This window comes from Diorhabda carinulata, chromosome 11 (assembly GCF_026250575.1).
Source record: "Diorhabda carinulata isolate Delta chromosome 11, icDioCari1.1, whole genome shotgun sequence".
In the NCBI taxonomy this organism is placed as follows: Eukaryota; Metazoa; Arthropoda; class Insecta; order Coleoptera; family Chrysomelidae; genus Diorhabda; species Diorhabda carinulata.
In genome coordinates, this window is record NC_079470.1 from 5,065,298 (window position 1) to 5,090,057 (window position 24,760).

Below are 24,760 nucleotides of genomic sequence, written 5' to 3' on the forward strand. Positions count from 1 at the left end.
TTCTTAGATTGAATTTTGCAAGACTACATCAGAATTGGACAATAAATGATTGGAAACGGGTTCTGTTCTCCGATGAAACTAGAGTTAGCCTTAAAGCTCTAGAAGGTACGGAAAAAGGTTTGCCAGCTGTAATATCTCGCCTAAAGTGCCTTTTGGTGCTAGCTCCAAAATGTTTTGGGGAGGAATGCCCGTACGGAATTGGTCCCTATACGTACGAGGTCACTACGTGACTAGAGATGTTATTGGCTACTAACATGATGTCAATGTCCCTTTATTAGAATGGCCACCTAACAGTCTAGATATGAATCCTATGGAATATGTAGTGAACTATCTCAAAGAGAGGATTCGAAGTCGTAGTCCCCCTGTTTTCAATCACAACCAACTTATAGAGGGGGCCTATTACATTATTTTTAAATTTTGGAGAATGATTTATACATTTTTAGTAAACTTTCATGGAAAAAATAAGGCAAATTGAGGTTATGTCAAGGTCATATTCGATTAATTGGTAAGTGTTCATTATTATTTCTATATAAATCGTTTTGGTTTGTGTTTATATTGTAAATATTTAGATCAATTGAATTCTTATTTCATATATCTAATTAAAAAAAAATAATTTTTTAAATATATTTGATTCCACTTCGATAATTAAAATACGAGTGTTTTGCGCACATCAGTTTATTCAAAAACACACACCTTTAAATAATATCAAAATTAGATGACATACTGATTCAATTTATAATTTAAAACCAATTGTATTAATTAATAATTATTCTAAGACGATTTATGAAGAAAAACGAACTGGTCAAAGGTCGAAGAAGTATTTTAAACATCGAAGAAATAATAATTTAAATGGAACCATAATTTTTGAAAGCTTCAAACTTTTACAGACTTTCTAGGTATATATTTGCATGCTTTCAGAAATACATTCAAATTAAATTCGAATACGCACATAAATACGCTTTTGGCGGGTATAATTGGAACAGTCCATGTGAGTGATGAGGGATGTTAGGAGGATGCTATGCCCTATAACCGTGTATTACGCCGTTTGGAATTAAACGCGGTGACAGGATTTAACCTGGATTATAAAATGGTAAAGAATATGTTATTATGTCAATGGAACTAGTATTTACACACACCGTTTCCGTTTAGGTATCGAATTTTATATAGAACGTCTAAGGAAAAAGGTTTTTAAAATATTTTATAGTCTAGTCCTTTAGAGGTTAAGTTCCATGAACGACGTTTCAAATTTCAACGCTCCGTGTTGAAAAAATTCCAAGTGAAAAAATGAATTAATACAGTTGATATTATTTTAAATATTCATATTCGCGTTCATACGAGGGTTTTCTAAAAAGTAAAAGCATGATACATATTTTTTTCCGTAATCGATTTTATTTTCATCATAATCTCTTTCTAAGTCTAGCGATGTTGAAATTAGGAAACAGGAAAAAGTCACTGGAAGTCAGATTAGGTGAATACGATGGGTAATCAACCAATTTGAAGTGGACTTTAACTATATTTTGGCCTTTGGAAAAGCACTTTGCATTTGATTTATTTTATCATCTTGATCTTAAAAAAAAATTTCAAAACTAAGTGTCCTTATCTACCCAACAAATTATCGACATTAATATGTTTCAATAGAAATGAAAACCAAATAAAAAATTACTCTTATATACTATAATAAAGTTAGGTTAGGTTAGCGGACAATAAACAACTTAATAGTGCAATGATTTGTCTTATTATTTAAATAAAAAAAAAAATATCAGTTAAATATCATATTTTCGTTTCGAAAATAAATAAAAAATATCAAAAGGTCGTTGGATCTTGACATTGGTAAGGGAACTCAGCGGCCGCTTTCCTCGGACCCGCCTACGTGGAACTAGGAGGGAAGCTGGTGCAAAAAATGACTCATTCCAAGATAAACGTCATCATGCCGAAGGATGAATGGCACCTGCACTTCATTAGCTTTATCATGGGCAAGAATAATAAGAAAAAGCACTCATCCTCTGTTACTCCTTCCCCCCAATACTACTACTACAGCACCTTAAAAAACAGAGCCCATAGATCCCTGATCTTCCGTCAAAGGCACTGCAAAAGAACAAATCTCTCATTTCTCCCAAGGGATTTAACCAAATAAGAACCCACTACCATCAAATTATCGATTTCTACCGTTTTACAAGCTTTAACCGGTGCTTTTGATAAGGACCAGCTCAATTAGTGGTGCGGAGAAGAGGAGAAAGCTGCCAAGACAACTCATGGCTTAATTGACGCCAAAAGGCATAAAACTGTAGTTGCAGAGGGATCCGGTGCTGCAGTCGTGAATCGAGTGGGGCAACTCGATATCGGCTTCACGGAAGAGCAGCAGTCCCACATCCTAATCATGGCTACGTAGGGAGCTCCCAAATTTATCGTCCTGGAAGGAAATAGCACTGGCAGCAGATGAGCCCTTAAAATAGACACCATCGTCGAGCGATCTTACAATTTCCGACCGAGTATTCCGTGTAGGACACACTTAAGGTCCTGGAAAGTCATAATCCTGGTTTCCTCTTTGAGAGTAAGGGAGCGTGAGTTAGAGGCAAGTCGTCCTAAGCTAAAAAGACTACATTACAGCATTACTAAAGTATTTATATCTCTAATCGTGAAGAAAGACCTCCAAGGCCATCTTCACTCCAGCGAAGACACATGCAGATAGTCAGAGGATACTACTGTCAGCCAGGCGCCGGCATCTTACTCTAAGTCTCACTTTTTAAATGCGACTAAAATGGAAAGGCTTCAACTGCAAAAAGTTAGTTGAACTTCGCACTTCCAGGTTTCTGTACCAAGGACCTAGCAGCGGTCAAGCTATCCATGGGAGAGATAGATACGGGGAAAGAGCTGGTAATCAGCTCAGAATACATGAAAACCTGCAGGCGTAATTGCAGTTGCAAGGTACTGCGAAAGAATGGGGCTCCGCCTTCTCATAGGCTGTGACTCTGGGCTTATGGGTAACTAAAGATAGGAACCCCAGGAGGTGTTTTCTAATCGACTTCCTGTGTTTAATACCCAGAACAGGAAATATGGAGAAAAATAAGAATTTCCATAATAACCAGAATCAATAGGCTGAATTTGGAATTTGCTGAATTTAACGTTTTTCAAAACATACAACAGCTCGATAATATATTAGAGTTAGTATATATTGGTGTTTTATTTGCCACAATCCCATTACGTAACCTATATATAACCAAAAAATATCCATTTTAGACCAATAATGTATAATATGAAATATTATTGATATCGTATTTAGATAAATGACGACTACATCTACTGTTGTTGATATATGTTAAACTAACCTTTTTTTCCGTCAATTTTTCGCATCGCCTCTGCTTGCAAATCTGATGGCTTTTATCGTTCCTGCACGGGGCACAATCACCACAATTGTCTTTTCTTTGACATCCGACACATTCACCGCACCGTTTCCGCTTTTTCTTCACCTGTTTATCGACGCTACCGCCACTTATATCCGTATCCATATCTATCGAACTATTAACGTGCATTTGGTGCGTTTTAAAACCGGCGGTACTCGATATAGCCGCCACTTGTCCCGAATTTTCCGAACCGATATCCATATTACTGGACGCCCCGTCACTATCCACCGAGCTTTCCAAACTCGAAGCGCGAATTTTCCGTCTTTCTTTTTTTCTAAAATCATTCCGCGTGGGCGAATTCATGTTACCGTTAATTTTTTTCTCGACGCCGTTATACAATCCGGCGTCCGTATTGGTGTGGATTTGAGTCATGGGATTTTGGAATTGGGTAGGATGAAGACCGACGTTTTGGATTTTAATGGAATCTTGTAAAGTCGTTAATTTGATATCCGGTTCGGATTTTAGTACAGTAACTACCGTAGGTGATGAAATCAGTTGATTATTTTGGATTATAGCTCCGTTTTGACTGTTCAAAAAAGTCGGGTGTAAGGTATTATTCAATGTAATATTGGTAGGTGGATGGGAGTATAATTGAATATGTCTTTCGTCTAAAAATTGTTGTTGAATGGAAGGTATTTCCCTAGCTTGTATCGGAGCAGGTACTAAAGGATAATTCCTAGCACTTAAAGTATGGAAATTCGAATTCAAAGTAGTTAAAGTATGACTTTGCGGACTAGAAGAATTAGGAGAAACTGGAGTTAAGTTAGTTAGAGTTGTTAGAGTTGGTTCTGTGGTAGTTGCGGTTTCGTTAAACGATTGGAATTGAGATTGGAATGAAGGTAATTTGGAAGCGCCGTTTTGTTGAGCGAAAGCTTCGGCTAAAGTATTAACTGGTGTCGTGGTGGCGTAAGTGGATGTGGACGCGTCCACCGGTTTCGATTCCCACGGTCGATATTGCGGTTGAGATGTTATTATCGATAAGGCGTTTTCACCTCGATCTAAAAGTCTAGCTTCCGTATAATAGTCCCAGTTTGATATGTCTAATAATCTAGCATCACTAAACAAACGATCTGATACGGAACTAAAGGATCCACCGGAATCCATGTCGGCGGAAAACGTCGAGAACGGAGGTAGATTAGCTCCCGGTGGTCCTTCCTGTATGGTGGAACTAGGAGTGGCGGGTGTGGGGGGATACGATGGAGCTAGGGTGGTGTAAGCGGCCCCCAGCCCATCTGGATCCTGACTAAGGGTTTCACTCATCATATACAATCTGCATTGTTAACTTAAAATCATGGCGTTTTTGTTTTCTAAACTGTCTTCTATAAAAAATAGTCATAGAAAAATTGATGTTTTTATTGTCATTATGGTAAACCTGATTTTCCTCTGAGATTTGTATAGAAATTTTTGTACTTTTCTTCTGGATTTTGTACTGTTATGTTTTCGTATAAAAATAGTACTTACTATTGTATTCCTAACCTTACAAAAATAATATCTGAAAAGAAAAAATAAATAAATTTTAAATTGCCATCAATTATTATTAATTTTAAATATAAGGCCCGATTCATAAACTTGTATTTATGTTTAAAATTGCCGTTCGTTGATAACGTTTTCCGTTTGATTTTCGTCACAAATCCTACGCCTCTACTGACGTTAACCTAAAAATTTTACTATTCTTTTTGACATGCATATACTGCTTTTAGTTTTCGTGATAATTTTGTGTTTTTATTATAAACAACAAATAGAAGAGAAAACAAGAAAATACCGCCATAGACAAAAAAATTAAGAGAGAAATAACGCTCTAACGTCATACGTCAAAATCAAGTGACAGAAGCAAACGGATATGATTGGTTTCTGTCTATTGCTACGAACGTCAGACGGGAAAGATAAAATTCGTTTTTATTGAGATTCACCAACAGCAAACGTCAACGGTATTTCAATATTTTTAATTTTGTAACTGCAAACGGTAAACGGAAAGTCAAATTTATAAATCGGCCTCAAAATTTTTATCAGTTATCAAAATAAACTTCGGTGTAAACGTTCTTTTAAAATATTGAAATTTTCTTAATCATTCAGAACTTTATATAATTCTTCCAATATCAATTGCAGATTATAAAAACCCTTGCCGACAATTTTGTTTGATCTACCATAGGCGTACATACCTCATTTTTTAAATTTATTATTTTTATAAATACTTTTAATAATATTTATATATTATGCGATCGACTCATTATATATTAACTTGGTACAACTGAATATTAAATTATAAAACGTAAATAGACGAATAAAATGTACCTGCCTGTAAGGGAGTTTGGTTTAAACAGGGTACCAGCCCTTTTTGTACTCCATTCGTCTATCATAACTTCGGTAGTCTTTTATCCGACACAATTAATCTTGTCGTCATCGAACCTTGACGATTCGGAATTAAATAAATCTCACTAAGTCACGCCACTGCTTATCGCAGACCCGGAATATTTGAAATAATTTATGTACAAACGCCTTCCGACAGCTTCGACTAATAAAAATGCATTTATGTTTACGATTCGATGTTTTCATTGGTAAACAATGGAGATAATGAGTCCACGTGGACTAGCAGTTTGTTAAATGTTTACTGAATTTTATTCGGGGAGTTATACATTATTTTTCATTTCTTAATTCTTAATTGTTCCTTGTTGTAATTGATATTAGAAAAACTATACGGTTATTTTATTGGTTTTTTATAACCATAAGCTGTAAAGAACATTAAAACAGGTTTGGACTGCTCAAAAAACCTTTGCATTTCTGTACGTTTAAGAAAAGAAATTCTTTTAATCTAATACGAGTTTCGTAGTATAATTTTTTTAAGGTTATGTTTATGAAAATTTTAAGTGACCATCATTTAATTCTACACTTTTCCTTATACTCGATACAGTGTGGTGTCTACAGTTATCAAATTTTTTTGCAATTGATCATTTGAAAAATCTTAAGCTCAGTTTTATGTACACCCTGTATTGTACGATATAATTTCCAAATATGGACGTCAAAACCATCGATTATTTTTCTTGACAACAACTTTTGAGGAAAATATCAACAAAAATCAATTTTAAAAAAATAAAAAGAAACATAACCCCCAAAATGAAACTACCTCCACCCCAAACAATCACAGATCCGAACTGACCCTTTCAGTTTCTGAATGAATGTTCCAGTTTTATGTACAGCCTGTATTGTACGAGATAATTTCCAAATATAAACGTCAAAAACATCGATAATTTTTCTTGAAAACAACTTTTGATGAAAATATTAATTTAAAAAAAAATAAAAAGAAACATTCTTGTCGTTTCATAACATCCAAAATGAAACTACTCCACCCCAAACAATCACCGCTCCGAACTGACCCTTTCAGTTTCTGAATGAAGGTTTTCCCTTTCTTGTGTATACGTTTTGCGATATTCGAGTAGAAAAAATAAGGAAAACTACCCGAAACAGTTTCCATTGTTTACATTTATAACGATCAAGTTTAGAGTGCGGGAAAGAGACGCCGCGAAAAGCGCATGTACACGTCACTAAATAACCACGACCGAAAGCCTGAAGCGAGCTACTACGCAGCCGTGTTCGGTGCGTAACGCAACGCATTTCCTTGTTGCCGGTCAGGTCACGGTCGAATTACACGTTGCCAAAATGTTGAAATCGTACAACCACGATATACGAATACACGCGTTCAAAATTGTTGGTACAGTTTATGTTTCATGTATTCATATTAATTAATAGCAAATATTGTCATGAATTTAATTTTATATAAACACGAATCATTTTAATAATTAAAAGTTGAATTTTTAAGGATAATTATTATTAAATTCTAAACGGCCATCTTGTTGTATTAAATGTTTCATCAAGATTTGACTGTTACGTATATTTACATTTGTAACATCTTTGAATTAATTCAATCGATTTTTATTGATAAATATATTAAAATAATCATATTAGAAGTATTTTATTTTCATTAGTAGATATTCTTTATAAGAGAATCAACTGTTTAGATTGTATTTAATCTAGAAATTTCCGATACGGAAATCGAAAGTGATGGTTTGGCAACGTTGCATTGTTGTTACTTTCAGTTTCGCTGGCTTTCTCGATTCTCTCGCAAAATTTCCAGCAGAGACTGTATATATATATATATATATATATATATGTATGTACAAAGAACGTGACTCACTATCGAGAAAATCGATAATCAAAAAACATTTCAGGAGCATCGTTCCTTTAGGAAATTACGGACGGATAAAAAGATAAAAATTAAATGGATTTTTATACGGGGTAACGTTGATAATCTTTACATTTGGAAGATGTCAATTTCACATTGTAATGTTATTTTAAATTATAGAGGGTCAATTTCTCAATTATTAAATTATCATACGAAAAGAAAACCTCAATATTTGTATAACCCATCGTATTAGTATATATTGTATAACCTGAGACATTTTAGTTTCATATTTTTCTCTTTTCCTGTCAGTTTTTTACACGTAAGACTAGTTTCGCTTTAATTTTATAAGAATTGATCTTTATTTATACATTTAAATATTATATTATAATATATACATCATTTTTAATTAATAAACTTTCATAAAGTAAGTGAAAAATGTAATTCTGGATATGATACAAGCACAGACAGCATCCTGGTACAGCTCCAAGCAGAAGTCATCAAAAAAAATCACCTGGATATGATTTAATCACAGGTAGCGTCCTAGAGCAGCTCCCAACGGAAGTCATCGAACATGAAACAAACTCTAGAAAAGCACCTAGTATGACACAAGCACTGACAGCATCCTAGAGCAGCTCCAAGCAGAAGTCATCAGAAAAAATCACCTGGATATGACTTAATCACAGGTAGCGTCCTAGAGCAGAACCCAACGGAAGTCATCGAACATGAAACAAACCCTAGAAAAGCACCTAGTATGACACAAGCATAGACAGCATCCTGGAGCAGCTCCAAGCACAAGTCATCAGAAAAAATCATCTGGATATGACTTAATCACAGGTAGCGTCCTAGAGCATCTCCTAACGGAAGTCATCGAACATGAAACAAACCCTAGAAAAGCACCTAGTATGACACAAGCACAGACAGCATCCTGGAGCAGCTCCAAGCAGAAGTCATCAGAAAAAATCATCTGGATATGACCTGATCACAAGTAGCAACTTGAAGCCGATCCCAACAGAAGGCATCCATCTAATAACAATAATAATCAACACCATGCTGAGCTGGGGTTATTCTCCATTCCAATGGAAACTGACCCAGATAAGAAACCTCACCTCCAATTACCAGTTCAAGTGTTGAAACTAACATGCCACCATAAAGCGGTTACATACAGTTACAATGAAATTGTAGATATTGCTCTGCAACATTCGTTGATGTCATCCAAGCTTTCGAAAAGGTTGCTTTGAAGCGGTAAATGTTTTTATGGCAGAAAATGACACTCGCGCATTTGTTAATCTGGGATACCACGAGGCAGCATGCCAGGATCAATTCGATATCGGCTTTACATAGTCGATGGTTAATAAATCTACATGAGTTTTAAGCTCTCACAAAATCATTTATGAAAGTAAATATTTCCTAACTAGAATAATCGAAAATGGTGATTCGGATGAAGAAATGAATATAACTAGCAACTTTTAAACTTAATGCTAATCAAAAGCTCGCTCTTACAACAAGACAATGCTACAGCGAATACTGCTACTAAGATAGAAGAACTTGAATCCAAAAAAGATGTTGAAAATGCAGTACGAGAATTATTTGCATCTAAGCCTGAAGAATGGTTTTACCAAGAACTCGAAAAGTTTGCTTAACGTTAAGCTAAACTTGTGCTTTCTTTTTATATAATTATTTAATATACGAAGTGAATATTGGGAACCGACATTCTTTATGAGAGACACACAACCAACCTTTAGAACCAAATTTCTGAAAATTCAGCTCGATGCTTCAATCATTTTGGCGTGAGTAATTGTTTAAACGTGCATATGTTTTCCATTACTATTTGAACAAGTCTAGAGCCTCGTATTTCCAATACTATGAATCCTACCAAAAAACCAGATTTGTTGCCTCGTATTTCCAATACTATGAATCCTACCAAAAATCCAGATTTGTTTCTTCACACAACTAACCTTTCGAAACAAATTTCCAAAATTCCAGCTCAATGCTTCAATCATTTTGGCGTGAGTGACTTTTTAAACGTGCATATGTTCTCCATTAATATTTGAACAACTTTCTAGCTTGGTATTTTCAATACTATGAACCCTACCAAAATCCAGATTTTTTTCTACACACAACAAACCTTTAGAAACAAATTTCCAAAATTCCAGCTCAATGCTTCAATCATTTTGGCGTGAGTGATTTTTTAAACGTGCATATGTTTTCCATTAATATCTGAACAAGTTTAGAGCCTCGTATTTCCAATACTATGAACCCTACCAAAATCCAGATTTGTTTCTACACACAACAAACCTTTAGAAACAAATTTCCAAAATTCCAGCTCAATGCTTCAATCATTTTGGCGTGAGTGATTTTTTAAACGTGCATATGTTTTCCATTAATATCTGAACAAGTTTAGAGCCTCGTATTTCCAATACTATGAACCCTACCAAAATCCAGATTTTTTTCTACACACAACAAACCTTTAGAAACAAATTTCCAAAATTCCAGCTCAATGCTTCAATCATTTTGGCGTGAGTGACTTTTTAAACGTGCATATGTTCTCCATTAATATTTGAACAACTTTCTAGCTTGGTATTTTCAATACTATGAACCCTACCAAAATCCAGATTTTTTTCTACACACAACAAACCTTTAAAAACAAATTTCCAAAATTCCAGCTCAATGCCTCAATCATTTTGGCGTGAGTGATTTTTTAAACGTGCATATGTTTTCCATTAATATCTGAACAAGTTTAGAGCCTCGTATTTCCAATACTATGAACCCTACCAAAATCCAGATTTTTTTCTACACACAACAAACCTTTAGAAACAAATTTCCAAAATTCCAGCTCAATGCTTCAATCATTTTGGCGTGAGTGATTTTTTAAACGTGCATATGTTTTCCATTAATATCTGAACAAGTTTAGAGCCTCGTATTTCCAATACTATGAACCCTACCAAAATCCAGATTTTTTTCTACACACAACAAACCTTTAGAAACAAATTTCCAAAATTCCAGCTCAATGCTTCAATCATTTTGGCGTGAGTGATTTTTTAAACGTGCATATGTTTTCCATTAATATCTGAACAAGTTTAGAGCCTCGTATTTCCAATACTATGAACCCTACCAAAATCCAGATTTGTTTCTACACACAACAAACCTTTAGAAACAAATTTCCAAAATTCCAGCTCAATGCTTCAATCATTTTGGCGTGAGTGATTTTTTAAACGTGCATATGTTTTCCATTAATATCTGAACAAGTTTAGAGCCTCGTATTTCCAATACTATGAACCCTACCAAAATCCAGATTTTTTTCTACACACAACAAACCTTTAGAAACAAATTTCCAAAATTCCAGCTCAATGCTTCAATCATTTTGGCGTGAGTGACTTTTTAAACGTGCATATGTTCTCCATTAATATTTGAACAACTTTCTAGCTTGGTATTTTCAATACTATGAACCCTACCAAAATCCAGATTTTTTTCTACACACAACAAACCTTTAAAAACAAATTTCCAAAATTCCAGCTCAATGCCTCAATCATTTTGGCGTGAGTGATTTTTTAAACGTGCATATGTTTTCCATTAATATCTGAACAAGTTTAGAGCCTCGTATTTCCAATACTATGAACCCTACCAAAATCCAGATTTTTTTCTACACACAACAAACCTTTAGAAACAAATTTCCAAAATTCCAGCTCAATGCTTCAATCATTTTGGCGTGAGTGATTTTTTAAACGTGCATATGTTTTCCATTAATATCTGAACAAGTTTAGAGCCTCGTATTTCCAATACTATGAACCCTACCAAAATCCAGATTTTTTTCTACACACAACAAACCTTTAGAAACAAATTTCCAAAATTCCAGCTCAATGCTTCAATCATTTTGGCGTGAGTGATTTTTTAAACGTGCATATGTTTTCCATTAATATCTGAACAAGTTTAGAGCCTCGTATTTCCAATACTATGAACCCTACCAAAATCCAGATTTTTTTCTACACACAACAAACCTTTAGAAACAAATTTCCAAAATTCCAGCTCAATGCTTCAATCATTTTGGCGTGAGTGACTTTTTAAACGTGCATATGTTCTCCATTAATATTTGAACAACTTTCTAGCTTGGTATTTTCAATACTATGAACCCTACCAAAATCCAGATTTTTTTCTACACACAACAAACCTTTAAAAACAAATTTCCAAAATTCCAGCTCAATGCCTCAATCATTTTGGCGTGAGTGATTTTTTAAACGTGCATATGTTTTCCATTAATATCTGAACAAGTTTAGAGCCTCGTATTTCCAATACTATGAACCCTACCAAAATCCAGATTTTTTTCTACACACAACAAACCTTTAGAAACAAATTTCCAAAATTCCAGCTCAATGCTTCAATCATTTTGGCGTGAGTGACTTTTTAAACGTGCATATGTTCTCCATTAATATTTGAACAACTTTCTAGCTTGGTATTTTCAATACTATGAACCCTACCAAAATCCAGATTTTTTTCTACACACAACAAACCTTTAAAAACAAATTTCCAAAATTCCAGCTCAATGCCTCAATCATTTTGGCGTGAGTGATTTTTTAAACGTGCATATGTTTTCCATTAATATCTGAACAAGTTTAGAGCCTCGTATTTCCAATACTATGAACCCTACCAAAATCCAGATTTTTTTCTACACACAACAAACCTTTAGAAACAAATTTCCAAAATTCCAGCTCAATGCTTCAATCATTTTGGCGTGAGTGATTTTTTAAACGTGCATATGTTTTCCATTAATATCTGAACAAGTTTAGAGCCTCGTATTTCCAATACTATGAACCCTACCAAAATCCAGATTTTTTTCTACACACAACAAACCTTTAGAAACAAATTTCCAAAATTCCAGCTCAATGCTTCAATCATTTTGGCGTGAGTGACTTTTTAAACGTGCATATGTTCTCCATTAATATTTAAACAACTTTCTAGCTTGGTATTTTCAATACTATGAACCCTACCAAAATCCAGATTTTTTTCTACACACAACAAACCTTTAGAAACAAATTTCCAAAATTCCAGCTCAATGCCTCAATCATTTTGGCGTGAGTGATTTTTTAAACGTGCATATGTTTTCCATTAATATCTGAACAAGTTTAGAGCCTCGTATTTCCAATACTATGAACCCTACCAAAATCCAGATTTTTTTCTACACACAACAAAGCTTTAGAAACAAATTTCCAAAATTCCAGCTCAATGCTTCAATCATTTTGGCGTGAGTGACTTTTTAAACGTGCATATGTTCTCCATTAATATTTGAACAACTTTCTAGCTTGGTATTTTCAATACTATGAACCCTACCAAAATCCAGATTTTTTTCTACACACAACAAACCTTTAGAAACAAATTTCCAAAATTCCAGCTCAATGCTTCAATCATTTTGGCGTGAGTGACTTTTTAAACGTGCATATGTTCTCCATTAATATTTAAACAACTTTCTAGCTTGGTATTTTCAATACTATGAACCCTACCAAAATCCAGATTTTTTTCTACACACAACAAACCTTTAGAAACAAATTTCCAAAATTCCAGCTCAATGCCTCAATCATTTTGGCGTGAGTGATTTTTTAAACGTGCATATGTTTTCCATTAATATCTGAACAAGTTTAGAGCCTCGTATTTCCAATACTATGAACCCTACCAAAATCCAGATTTTTTTCTACACACAACAAAGCTTTAGAAACAAATTTCCAAAATTCCAGCTCAATGCTTCAATCATTTTGGCGTGAGTGACTTTTTAAACGTGCATATGTTCTCCATTAATATTTGAACAACTTTCTAGCTTGGTATTTTCAATACTATGAACCCTACCAAAATCCAGATTTTTTTCTACACACAACAAACCTTTAGAAACAAATTTCCAAAATTCCAGCTCAATGCCTCAATCATTTTGGCGTGAGTGATTTTTTAAACGTGCATATGTTTTCCATTAATATCTGAACAAGTTTAGAGCCTCGTATTTCCAATACTATGAACCCTACCAAAATCCAGATTTTTTTCTACACACAACAAACCTTTAGAAACAAATTTCCAAAATTCCAGCTCAATGCTTCAATCATTTTGGCGTGAGTGATTTTTTAAACGTGCATATGTTTTCCATTAATATCTGAACAAGTTTAGAGCCTCGTATTTCCAATACTATGAACCCTACCAAAATCCAGATTTTTTTCTACACACAACAAACCTTTAGAAACAAATTTCCAAAATTCCAGCTCAATGCTTCAATCATTTTGGCGTGAGTGATTTTTTAAACGTGCATATGTTTTCCATTAATATCTGAACAAGTTTAGAGCCTCGTATTTCCAATACTATGAACCCTACCAAAATCCAGATTTTTTTCTACACACAACAAACATTTAGAAACAAATTTCCAAAATTCCAGCTCAATGCTTCAATCATTTTGGCGTGAGTGATTTTTTAAACGTGCATATGTTTTCCATTAATATCTGAACAAGTTTAGAGCCTCGTATTTCCAATACTATGAACCCTACCAAAATCCAGATTTTTTTCTACACACAACAAACCTTTAGAAACAAATTTCCAAAATTCCAGCTCAATGCTTCAATCATTTTGGCGTGAGTGACTTTTTAAACGTGCATATGTTCTCCATTAATATTTGAACAACTTTCTAGCTTGGTATTTTCAATACTATGAACCCTACCAAAATCCAGATTTGTTTCTACACACAACAAACCTTTAGAAACAAATTTCCAAAATTCCAGCTCAATGCTTCAATTATTTTGGCGTGAGTGATTTTTTAAACGTGCATATGTTTTCCATTAATATTTGAATAAGTTTAGAGCCTCGTATTTCCAATACTATGAACCCTACCAAAATCCAGATTTTTTTCTACACACAACAAACCTTTAGAAACAAATTTCCAAAATTCCAGCTCAATGCCTCAATCATTTTGGCGTGAGTGATTTTTTAAACGTGCATATGTTTTCCATTAATATCTGAACAAGTTTAGAGCCTCGTATTTTCAATACTATGAGTTCTACCAAAATCCTGATCATTTTCAACATACACCTAACCTCTCTTTAAATTTTCAAAATTCTACGAAAGCTTCATTGTCTCTTATAATACATCTTATTTATTTCAACAATAAAACGCCGTTGAAAATGACGGAATTCTTTTTTATCAAACATTGTACGAAAACCAATACGCAATAGTACCAATCATTTGGTCAAAATCAAAATCTAAACTGAATTTTCTAGCGGGAAAAATATCAATAAGACACCTGGGAAGATGGTCCACAGTTATCATTACATCGAATACGACAGCTGTCTAATAGAAGCCACCCAATCACCTGGCCAACCCGGAACACAACATACTGACCGCGTCTACAAATTTTATACAACTTCTACATAAAAATTTCCCGCTTTCGCTTATTTATTTCAATATTTTTGTTTATTGATAACGTACTTTTTTAGATTTATAAATTAAATAGCTTCTTATTATATATAAATTTCGTATTTATTTCTAAAACAAATTGGTTAAAAACGAAAGTTTTAAGTTGAAAAGGAAGAAATTTTCTTGTATTAATTTTCATAGAAACTTGATAAATCTTTCGAAATGTGGTCAAGACAATAGAAAAAAATATACTACTACTACTATATATATAATTACAAAAGTTTTTTATTTTTTTTTCACGTTTCAAGCCCCACAACTTTATATTTTTACGTCGTTTTTTTAAAAACATGCAAATGTATAAAATAATTTGAAAATTAGACCAGTTTTAAATGTACGTTACGGAAATTTGATAATAATTACCATAATTTCAGTGACCGATATCCTTTTGAATATTTTCCAATAAATAAAAAATCCAACAAACCATGTGTAAATAAAAAAAATCACGCACTCTCACACACCACCGTTACGCACGTTGATTTCAACTGAGTCTCGCTAGTCGCTCATAATAAGTTTTTCGAAGCTTTCACGTCTCGCGCCGCATTTCACATCTGTCGTGCTTTTCGACCAATCGTGAAGCTTCACACCGAACGAACCTCGACGGCCAAATTCGAACGCGAAGTTCGGACAGTTTGGCGAGAGCTTTTTCCCACTTGAATATTCGATATGACAACGGCGTGCTTTTGTGCTTTTTACATATATATGACATTACGAATCTTAGTGTCTGCCGCTACGTTTCACTAAACGATAGTTTAAAAATACAGGGGAAAACCAAAAAGAAAATTACCAAACGTGCAAAGGCTGTAAACTCGTTCAAATATTTTTCGAAAATATATATACTGGCGCGTATGCAAATCGGCCCACTGTACACTATATAAAAATATTGTTAACGAACTCGTCCACTACATTAACCGTGAAGCCGAATGCGTTCTGTTATAATGGAAGTCTAAAATTCGGCGATTACGCTGGTTTGTTTGATATTGTTTTATTTGTTTGTTTTCTGTTTAAAATTTTGGAACTTCCTTTCTGATATATATTCGAACTTTTCCACTCAATATCTACAAATCGCTCTCTTGGTCTTCGCTCTCATAGTTCAATTCAGATGAACCTGTGCTTGTCGATGAGCTGGATTAAGGTTTGGGCCAATCGCAGATGTTTTAGGGGTTAGGTTATGGTCCTGGCATCTTTACTTTACCCGTAGTTGTACTTGATCGACATTAAGGTGACGATTTCTTAATGTTTTTGATACAATGAAGCATTCATCACGAGCGGTTGTGAATCACCTTTTGTTTGTTCCATAGTCGGCTGATGCTCTTAGAGAAATTGCACCTCAGATCATTCAGGAACCACCTCCATAAGCATTCCGCTCTTAAAAGCTGCAATCTGCAAATCGCTCTCTTGGTCTTCGGTACAACCATGGAGGAATATTGTGGTCTCACGTAATAACAGAACAGATCCCCATTGCCTCAACGTCCAATTTAGGTGATCCTGTGCAAAACGCAGGCGTGCTTGCCGATAAGCTGGAGTATGTTGTTGATACAATGAAGCGTTCATCACGAGCGGCTGTGAATCACCTTTTGCCTGTTCCAGGTCGCCTATGAAAGTAACAGGTCTACTCATAACACTAGCACACTGTTCGAACCGCTGCGCGGGTCATATCCCATCGTCTGGCAACAGCACCTTGACCAACACTATTGTTCGCACGAAATGTTAACAATTCATTTATTCACTACTATTTTCTTAACATGAAATTAACAAAAAACACGATTTAAACTTTACTTAAAGAGCAATTTTCTTCAATTTTTGCCCAACGCTTAATGCTGGATGGTGTAATTGTCAATTTTGCGAATTTTTCCAAAAATTCTACGAAGTTGTTGTTCATTTCCGGCTTAACGACTCCTATCATACACTTTTCTACTCAGTATCGACCAAAAATCTTCAATAGGTCGACCCTGGAAATATTTGGGCGATTATCTTCTTTCGGTACAAATCTCTGGTTATTCTAGCTTAGTGACAAGAAGTTAGATCCGGCAAAAATATTGTTAACAAACTCGTCCACTACATGAACCGTGAAGTAGGACCTGCTCAGTTATAATGGAAGTCTAAAATTCGGCGAATACGCAGGTTTGTTTGATGTTTGTTTTAAAATGTTTTTTTTGTTTGTTTACCGTCTAAAATTCTGAAACTTTCTTTCTGGTATATATTCGAGCTTGTTTAGTGTAAGTGTTTATATAGGTTAAGTAAGTAAAAGACAGTGTGTGTACATTTATCCCAACGATGGAGTTTAAAGAAATTAGGAAATAAGAAAAACATGGCCGTAGTCCTTCACGATGGTCTTGGGCAGTTTTGGTATGCACGAAACGACTGTACATTTGTACTTTGTCAAGAAATAGATCCCACAGTCTGCGCATATTCTGTTCTTGAAGTCAGATTGTATTGATGGGCAAAAGGGGCGAATTGTTACGGTACTCGATTAGATATTCTTGACTCGGCTCCTTCGTCGCCTTGTCTATAAAAATCTGTCTCGTACCGTACTAAATCACTTTCAGAATAAATAACTATTGGATAATCGTGTCCGGGGATAGTTGATTTAGTTCATATTAAGTTAATTCATCAAGTGTTTTCAACTTTTCCACCTTGTTTAATTCACTTTGAACGTCGTTCGCTAGAAGGCTGGTGGCGTTGAGCCCCAAGCTTGATAAACTTTTACCATGGCCCAAAAATTTTTTGGTTTTTACACTCCATATGGGATGTGGGTCCAAGGAAAGATTAAAGAAAAAAAATGACGTTTTCGTGTCCGGTGGTCCATAGGCCCGAAGGAAACTTTGCTTTGGGACCTAGGGCACAAAAAACATCATTTTTTCGCACTTTTTATTCCAAATAAATCTTCATTACATGTCTTTAAAGGTTAGGTTGCTGTATGGTCCATAGGACCGCTCTGGGCTGTGGGGAAAGTGTAGTTGTGGTCCATAGGACCGCTCTGGGTTGTGGACTGAATTTTCTTTTTATAAAAATCATTTTTTCCAATTTTTATTTCAAATTACATAGTTTTTTTTCTCCTTTTGCGACTGGCTTGATATTTTTCATCCAATTTCCAAAAGTCAACCGCAATAGACTCAATAAAAATCTCCAAGATACATCTGGTACATTTATTCACAAAAATATAGGTAAATCATTCAAAAACATGAAATAATATTACAATTAGTGTCTATTAAACATAGCAAATCCCATAGACGCAAGAATGATTGCGACATGACCAATTCCGGCCAAATTTGTATCGGCGCCACTTTCAGTAACCGGTGCTACGGAGGATGCCCCTTCTTCTTGTCCTAGTACCCCCATAGACAACAATGAGCAGATGACAAACACCAAAAAGATGGTTCGTAAACTCATGGTATCTGAAAACAACAAGGTAAACTCAATTGATAGTAACTTTCGTTTTGTTTTACAAATATTTATCCATTTCCTTAACCGAGGGTTGCTACTCAAGTTTGAGGCAAATAAAAACAAACATCAATACATTTTGTATGCGTTTGAACCAATTGTCCATTCCGATTGAGGTATACGTAGACCTCGCGATATGTTTTTGATCTACGGGAATAAAAAGGAGTCATCAGGACTGTACAGCAGATGACATCAACATCAATTCGATGTTTTGACTGTTTAAAAACTGATATGTTAGAACTTGCATCATCGTGGTGGAGAATGATTTATCTTCTGCGATTGATTTTCCTGATTTTTTTGGATACTTCTGGCAAACAAGTGAGTGCTGATGTACCATTCATAATTAACCGTACAACGTTGCTCTAATGGAATGGTGGCGACATGTCCAATTAGTCCGCAAAAACAGGCGTCCATTTTCTTCGAGCACGAACAAATTTTGTTCGTTTTGGCTCGTCTTCAAGACCCATACAATCGATTGTTATTTTGGGCAGCAGATATCAATGATTCGTCGCCTTTCACCTCTTTTTGAGCGATTATTAAATTGTGCTGTATCCAAAGCGAACAAACCTTCTTAACAACCAAATGTTCACGCAATATTAAATGTATACGAGTGGAATTACTGCTTAAGTACGCCTCAAACTCACGGTATGTCACATGAAGATTTTGCAATAACAGGATACAAGACAACCGATTTTGGACTACCTTCACGAAATTCATCCTGTAGCGAAAATTGAATTGGAAAAACCAGCCAATCCTGGTAGTTCGAGACGATGCCTCATCACCAAAATTCAAAGCGAGTTGACTGACAATACCTTCTGAGTATGTCCACCAAATGTCAGATTTTTAAAATGTCAATATCAGATTTGACATATTCACATTATGTTACTATAACTTAAAACTTAAGTGGCAACCCTCGTATGGTAGTAAGTAAAGTAAAAGTAATGATCATAGTTTGAATTTTCATAAAGTCCAATTTATAAAAACACGTAGAGAATAAGGGGGGACACTTGATAATAGTTTCAGTTTTTTCAAACAATCGTAATGAATTATTTTATATACATTTTTCAATAACATAATATGCCTTTCAGTATTACAAACATTTTTTCAGTCATTTCATAAACGACGTATTTTTTTAAATTTTTATAAATTGCAAAGAATACCCCATAGAAGGTGATACTCAATCGCAGGGATAGGGTTACTGGTTACTACAATTTACTATTTTTCAAATGATTTGGTTCTTCCAATAGAATATTGGATAATTTTTTCTACGCAGAATAACTTATCATTCTTTGAACCAAAGAAAGTTCAATGCGAACCATGTATCAAAGAAGCTAAATCTATCGAAAAATTAGAAGAATTTCTTTCTGATATTGAGCAAAAAGATGACGCTTCTAAAGCAAAATATTTATCCAAACAAAGAGCAATTCATGGCGAAACTTTTGGTTTCACAGAGAATCCTGCAAATACCTTGCTACTATGTATCACTTCAAAAATTGAGTTAATAAATTCGGCAATTTATGAAGCAGCTCCACCAAATAAAGGATACTAGTGACAGCAGAACCAAAACAAATCTATTGCAGCTCTTTTCTCATTTAACCAGTTAACAATATACTCATAACTTTTTAGATTTATGATGATGATTTGATGCATAGTACCATTTAAAGTGATTGGAATACAGTTATGACTCTAGCAAGAACCAACAAAGATCAAAATAAAACATTTGGTGTCTACAAGAAATAATTTGAGATTAAAGGGGACATAAAATAAAATGGTTAAAGATGTTAAACATCAAACAAGATACGAAAAAGAAAAAAATGTTATAGGCACAGAAAAATTCCAAAGAAACTCAATTAAACCATTGCCTACATCGACCAAGGGAAAAATAGTACTTTACGCCCCTAGGGAGAAAAGTAGGGTATTCTCGCCCGCGATTTTTGTCACCCGAGCGTATAAACAAAAGAAAATTCTTCCCGGGAGAGAATGGGCCACTTTTGTCCCGCATACCAAAGACAAAAAGCGAACCTTTCATCCCGGAGGGAGAAAAAAATTATTCAATTAAACTTTGTCACATAAAGGTAATTCCAGTTACTCCAGTTTCTGTAAGGAACCAAAAGAAACCGCCGAGAACCTCCTTTGTAAGTGCGAGGCAATCCATAGACGAAAACTACCAAACAATGAGTATACTGACGATGATGTTGAAGCTACTAATCCACAAATTGTCAAGCTTCAAATATTCCAGAATTTATTCAAAATAAATCAAAAATGTTCTTCATATTTAACCCTCAACATCTTATTATTATAAAAAATTATGAAGAATCTTTAAATAATTTCTTAGTTGAATTGTGTAAAAAAATTATGAGTGGCAGTGAACGTGTTAAAACTGGATTTAAGATGAAAATGTGATCTCAACCTTTCAAACGACATGCGACATATTATCTATCGAAAAATGTCAGTATTTTCAAGCTTATAACAAAAATTTACAATTGAAAAATATTTTTACATATTGAGGTTAGAAAATTGAATATCCACTACAACTTTTTCTACATTATGAATAAATAAAACCAACAAATTTTTTTAATGGTATTACAAGAGGGATAATTTCGCTAATTTAATTTTTTTTTACGTTAAAATTGAACTTTTCAAACTACATATCATTAGATTTCTAGACAATTTAAATTTTATTAATGTCAGTTATTTGCTGTCAGGTAATTATCATTATTTAATATATTTATATCAGAATAAATGGATGAATCAAAAAGAATCAAATGGATCTATTATAATTTTAGATGCATGTTATATTTGAAATTCAAACTAAATGTATAATACAAAAACCCGTTAAAGTTAATTAAATATTAAATTAAAAATTAAATACGATTTGATATGAAAATAAAATAATTAAAGTTAAATTTCACTTACACAGATTAGCAAAATTAGTTTCTCGAGAATTTCTTGACAAATTTGCTTGCTTCTCTGGATAACAAACGTTGGTATGTAACTATAAACAATAACCTGGCAACTAAAACATTTGAATTAAGAATATAAATCTAAGGACGATGATTTATGGCCTCTTACTATTTGGAATGTCAAGTAATTAAAATTGTATTTCTATAGTTAAAAGTATATTATATTGGAGTTTCGTCTTTTTATTCATAAATCTTTTTATTAGTAAATAATTAATTAATCAAGAATTTCTCACAAATATTAAGAATTTGATTTAACTATATGTGATGCAAAAATAACAAAAAATGTAGATAATAAAATATGTCATAAATCTATAAATAATAAATAATGTCATGTAATTCGATATGGTGGAGGCCAAAAACTAAGTGAAGAAGAAGATATTTCGACCGTGCACGAAGCGGTGCACGAATGAACGCGAACGCTGGTTCTTTCGTAAAAATAACTTTAATAATCCACGTATATAGAGGAATTTGAACAATGATCAAGGATTTTGAAACATATACAAAGCGACAATTGACTCGGCGATGGCGATTAAGAATATAAATCTAAGGACGATGATTTATGGCCTCTTACTATTTGGAATGTTAAGTCATAAAATTGTATTTCTATGGTTAAAAATATATTATATTGGAGTTTCATCTTTCTATTAATAATTAATTAATTGAGAATTCATAGAGAATGAAATCAATTACAAATATCACGGATTTAAAATAACTATATGTAATGATAAAATACCAGAAATTATGGATAATGAAATATGTCACAAACCTAGTAATGTGATGTAATCCGATATGGTGGAGGCTAAAAAACTGAGTAAAAAAGAAGAAAATTCGATCTAAAGCGGTAAATATAACTGAAGATAAATTTGTACAATGATGAACGATTTTAAATTATTTATAATGTATTATTACTATGAAATATATATAAAATGTCATTTGACACGGTGTTGGTGGGTGTACAACAACATATTTTAAAATGAACGAATTTTTTAAATATAGAATAATAAATCGGGGTTTATATGATCAACTTTTAAACTCAACAAAACATTCAATAAAAAAAAATGATTTTCGAATAGATCAGAAAGCTAATCACCAGTTTGGCATTGAATTTTCAAACGGGCAAATGATTTCAGTTTTTTTGTATCCATCCGACTGTTTGTTATATAAACACTCATTAGCACGTACAAATTCTATCAGCCTTTTACTCAGAGAATCATTTTTCAGGGTATCTACAATTAAAACTACACTAGAAAAGTGAGGTTATTTTTTTGACGTAAGAAGTAGAAAGATGGTTAAATTCGACGTCAAGTGCGCGATCATTGTGTGCGGTATCATAATTTCTACAACGGCAACAGGGGTGATGTGTCATACCACAAAGTAAATTTGTTATCGCTGTAGTGGTAGTATAGATCACGTGTGATTTTAGGGATTTATGTATATCTTTTGTCAGTTTGGCCCTTCTGCACCAGTTCAGTTTTTCTAAGTGCTTGACACGTAATTGCTGTTGTCATTCGTGTTGAGGTTTTTTTCTGTGCATATCAAGAAAATTTGAACGTTTAGGGCTCAACACTCTCCAAATATATATCATACTGATTCTGCTGAAATACTAGGACGTATTGGTTTGTTACATATAGTTGGTTTCCAAAAAAAACGGCCAATTTAATGTCGAAGAAATGTGATCGCATTTTATAAATGTGTAATGAGAATGAACAGGTTTAGCTAATAGGCCAGGTAAATTTTGCTTAAAGTTGTAACAATTTGTGACTCTCGTACTTATTACATGGTTGATGCAATCTCCTATATTGGAAAGGAACCAGGTAAAACCTCAGCCAGTTATTATGTTAACAAATTAACAGAGAATATTAATGGTTTTAGTCGCAATAGAACTTGTGATAATTGGTTTATGTCCATTCATTTAGCACGACAATCATTGAAAGATCATAATTTAATAATGGTAGTTACTTTGAAAACTGTTTTGAACTCAATATTTGGTTTTTCTGATAAGACCATGTTAGTTTATTTCATTCACAAGAAAAATAAATTGATTTCTACAATGCACAATCCCTCGGAAAAGAACGTAGAATCTAAAAAGCCTGAAGTGATAGAGTTTTATAATACTACAAAATGAGGAGTAAGTGGATACTTTCGATAAAATGGTTCATGTCTATTCTATGACAAGAACACAAGGCGTTGGCCACTAAAGTACTATGGTACTATTCAAGAAAGTAGTTCCTGATAATAGAGTATGGAGAAAATTGGTCTTCAGCAAGCTAGACCATAAATGAAGATGCGATTACAATCACAGTTTCCTAAGGAACTGAAAGCAAATAGAAAAATGCTATTAGGAATTGAAGATTATAATGTAAGGAAATTTACAATATATTTTACTTTCGTTTCTAGGTACCTGTATAACTTTATAATTTTATTAAGGCTATTTAAATATTGAATCCTTTTATTGTCCTTAATTTGTCTTCAAGGATGGTTCAAATAAAAAATCGAAGCGTTGGCATTTTAAAACACTATTGGACAGTTTTATTTTTAGTCCTCAAACCCGTAACACCATTCGAAATTCTTCAAATTGTTTGACACCTCACTCATCTAAATCATTGACAAATTTTAGGTTTTTGGTGATTTGTTTCCCACTCATTCCTGTTCCAATCATTTGAATGTGTTGCAGTGATCTTTTATAAGCAAAATCAGCTTGGTCAGTTAAAAGAGAAGAATCTTCTCTTACCTTCCTGTAGGAAAGGTACCAAAGGTGTGATTTTATATCATTTTCTACTACTTCATTGATTAGAGGATCTATATCTTCATATTTGTTCGTATCTTCCACAGAGAAAGATCTGCCCAAGCAGCATTCATAGCTACGAGTAGCTCAAACCAATTGTAACTGTGATTGCTCACGGAACAGGTAGGTTTTAATGGCATATAACAGTTTCGCCATCCAATGAGCATGATGTACTGCACCTGGAGCCCTCTAATGATTTTTTTGGTCCATAGCTAGTAAATTGAGTTGTATTAACTCCATGTAACTATCTCTGGGCTGCATGTTCTTTTCTAAGACTGCAGTAAGTTCAGTATGTTCACTTCTAGGAACTCTGTGATGGTTTGAAGCTTCTTTGGTTAATCAAAGGTCATGATACCTTGAATAAAGGAATATCAGGAGAACGAGATAGTCCAAAATGGAGAACTGAGAACAATTTCTAAAATATGATGCTTTTATGCTTCCTATAATAATTCTAGCCTAGCGTTATCCCCCATAATATACCAGGGTAAAAGCCTTTAAAAATAATAAAAAGTGAAAAATATTATAGTAAGATGAAAACCAATTGGAAAATTAGGAGAAT

At 33.8% G+C, this 24,760-nt stretch overlaps 1 protein-coding gene and 1 long non-coding RNA gene across 3 annotated transcripts in view; both read right to left on the reverse strand.

The window, feature by feature from the left end:
• LOC130899215 (methylcytosine dioxygenase TET) overlaps positions 1-15,562 on the reverse strand; it is a 99,367-nt gene extending 83,805 nt beyond the window's left edge. For both annotated transcript variants that reach the window (XM_057808968.1, XM_057808967.1), the window contains exons 1-2: positions 15,373-15,562; positions 3,327-4,893 (exon numbers count right to left, since the gene is read on the reverse strand). In XM_057808968.1, the coding sequence (XP_057664951.1) occupies positions 3,327-4,664 (1,338 nt within the window). In that variant the 5' untranslated portion in view covers positions 4,665-4,893; positions 15,373-15,562. The remainder of the gene's footprint in view (positions 1-3,326; positions 4,894-15,372) is intronic.
• Positions 15,563-18,143: 2,581 nt separating this feature from the next.
• Positions 18,144-21,533, reverse strand: LOC130899398 (uncharacterized). The gene is made up of 2 exons (XR_009060020.1): positions 21,370-21,533; positions 18,144-18,407 (listed from the first exon to the last, which is right to left on the reverse strand). It is a non-coding gene; the product is annotated as an uncharacterized LOC130899398 (long non-coding RNA).
• Between the last annotated feature and the right edge of the window lie 3,227 nt (positions 21,534-24,760).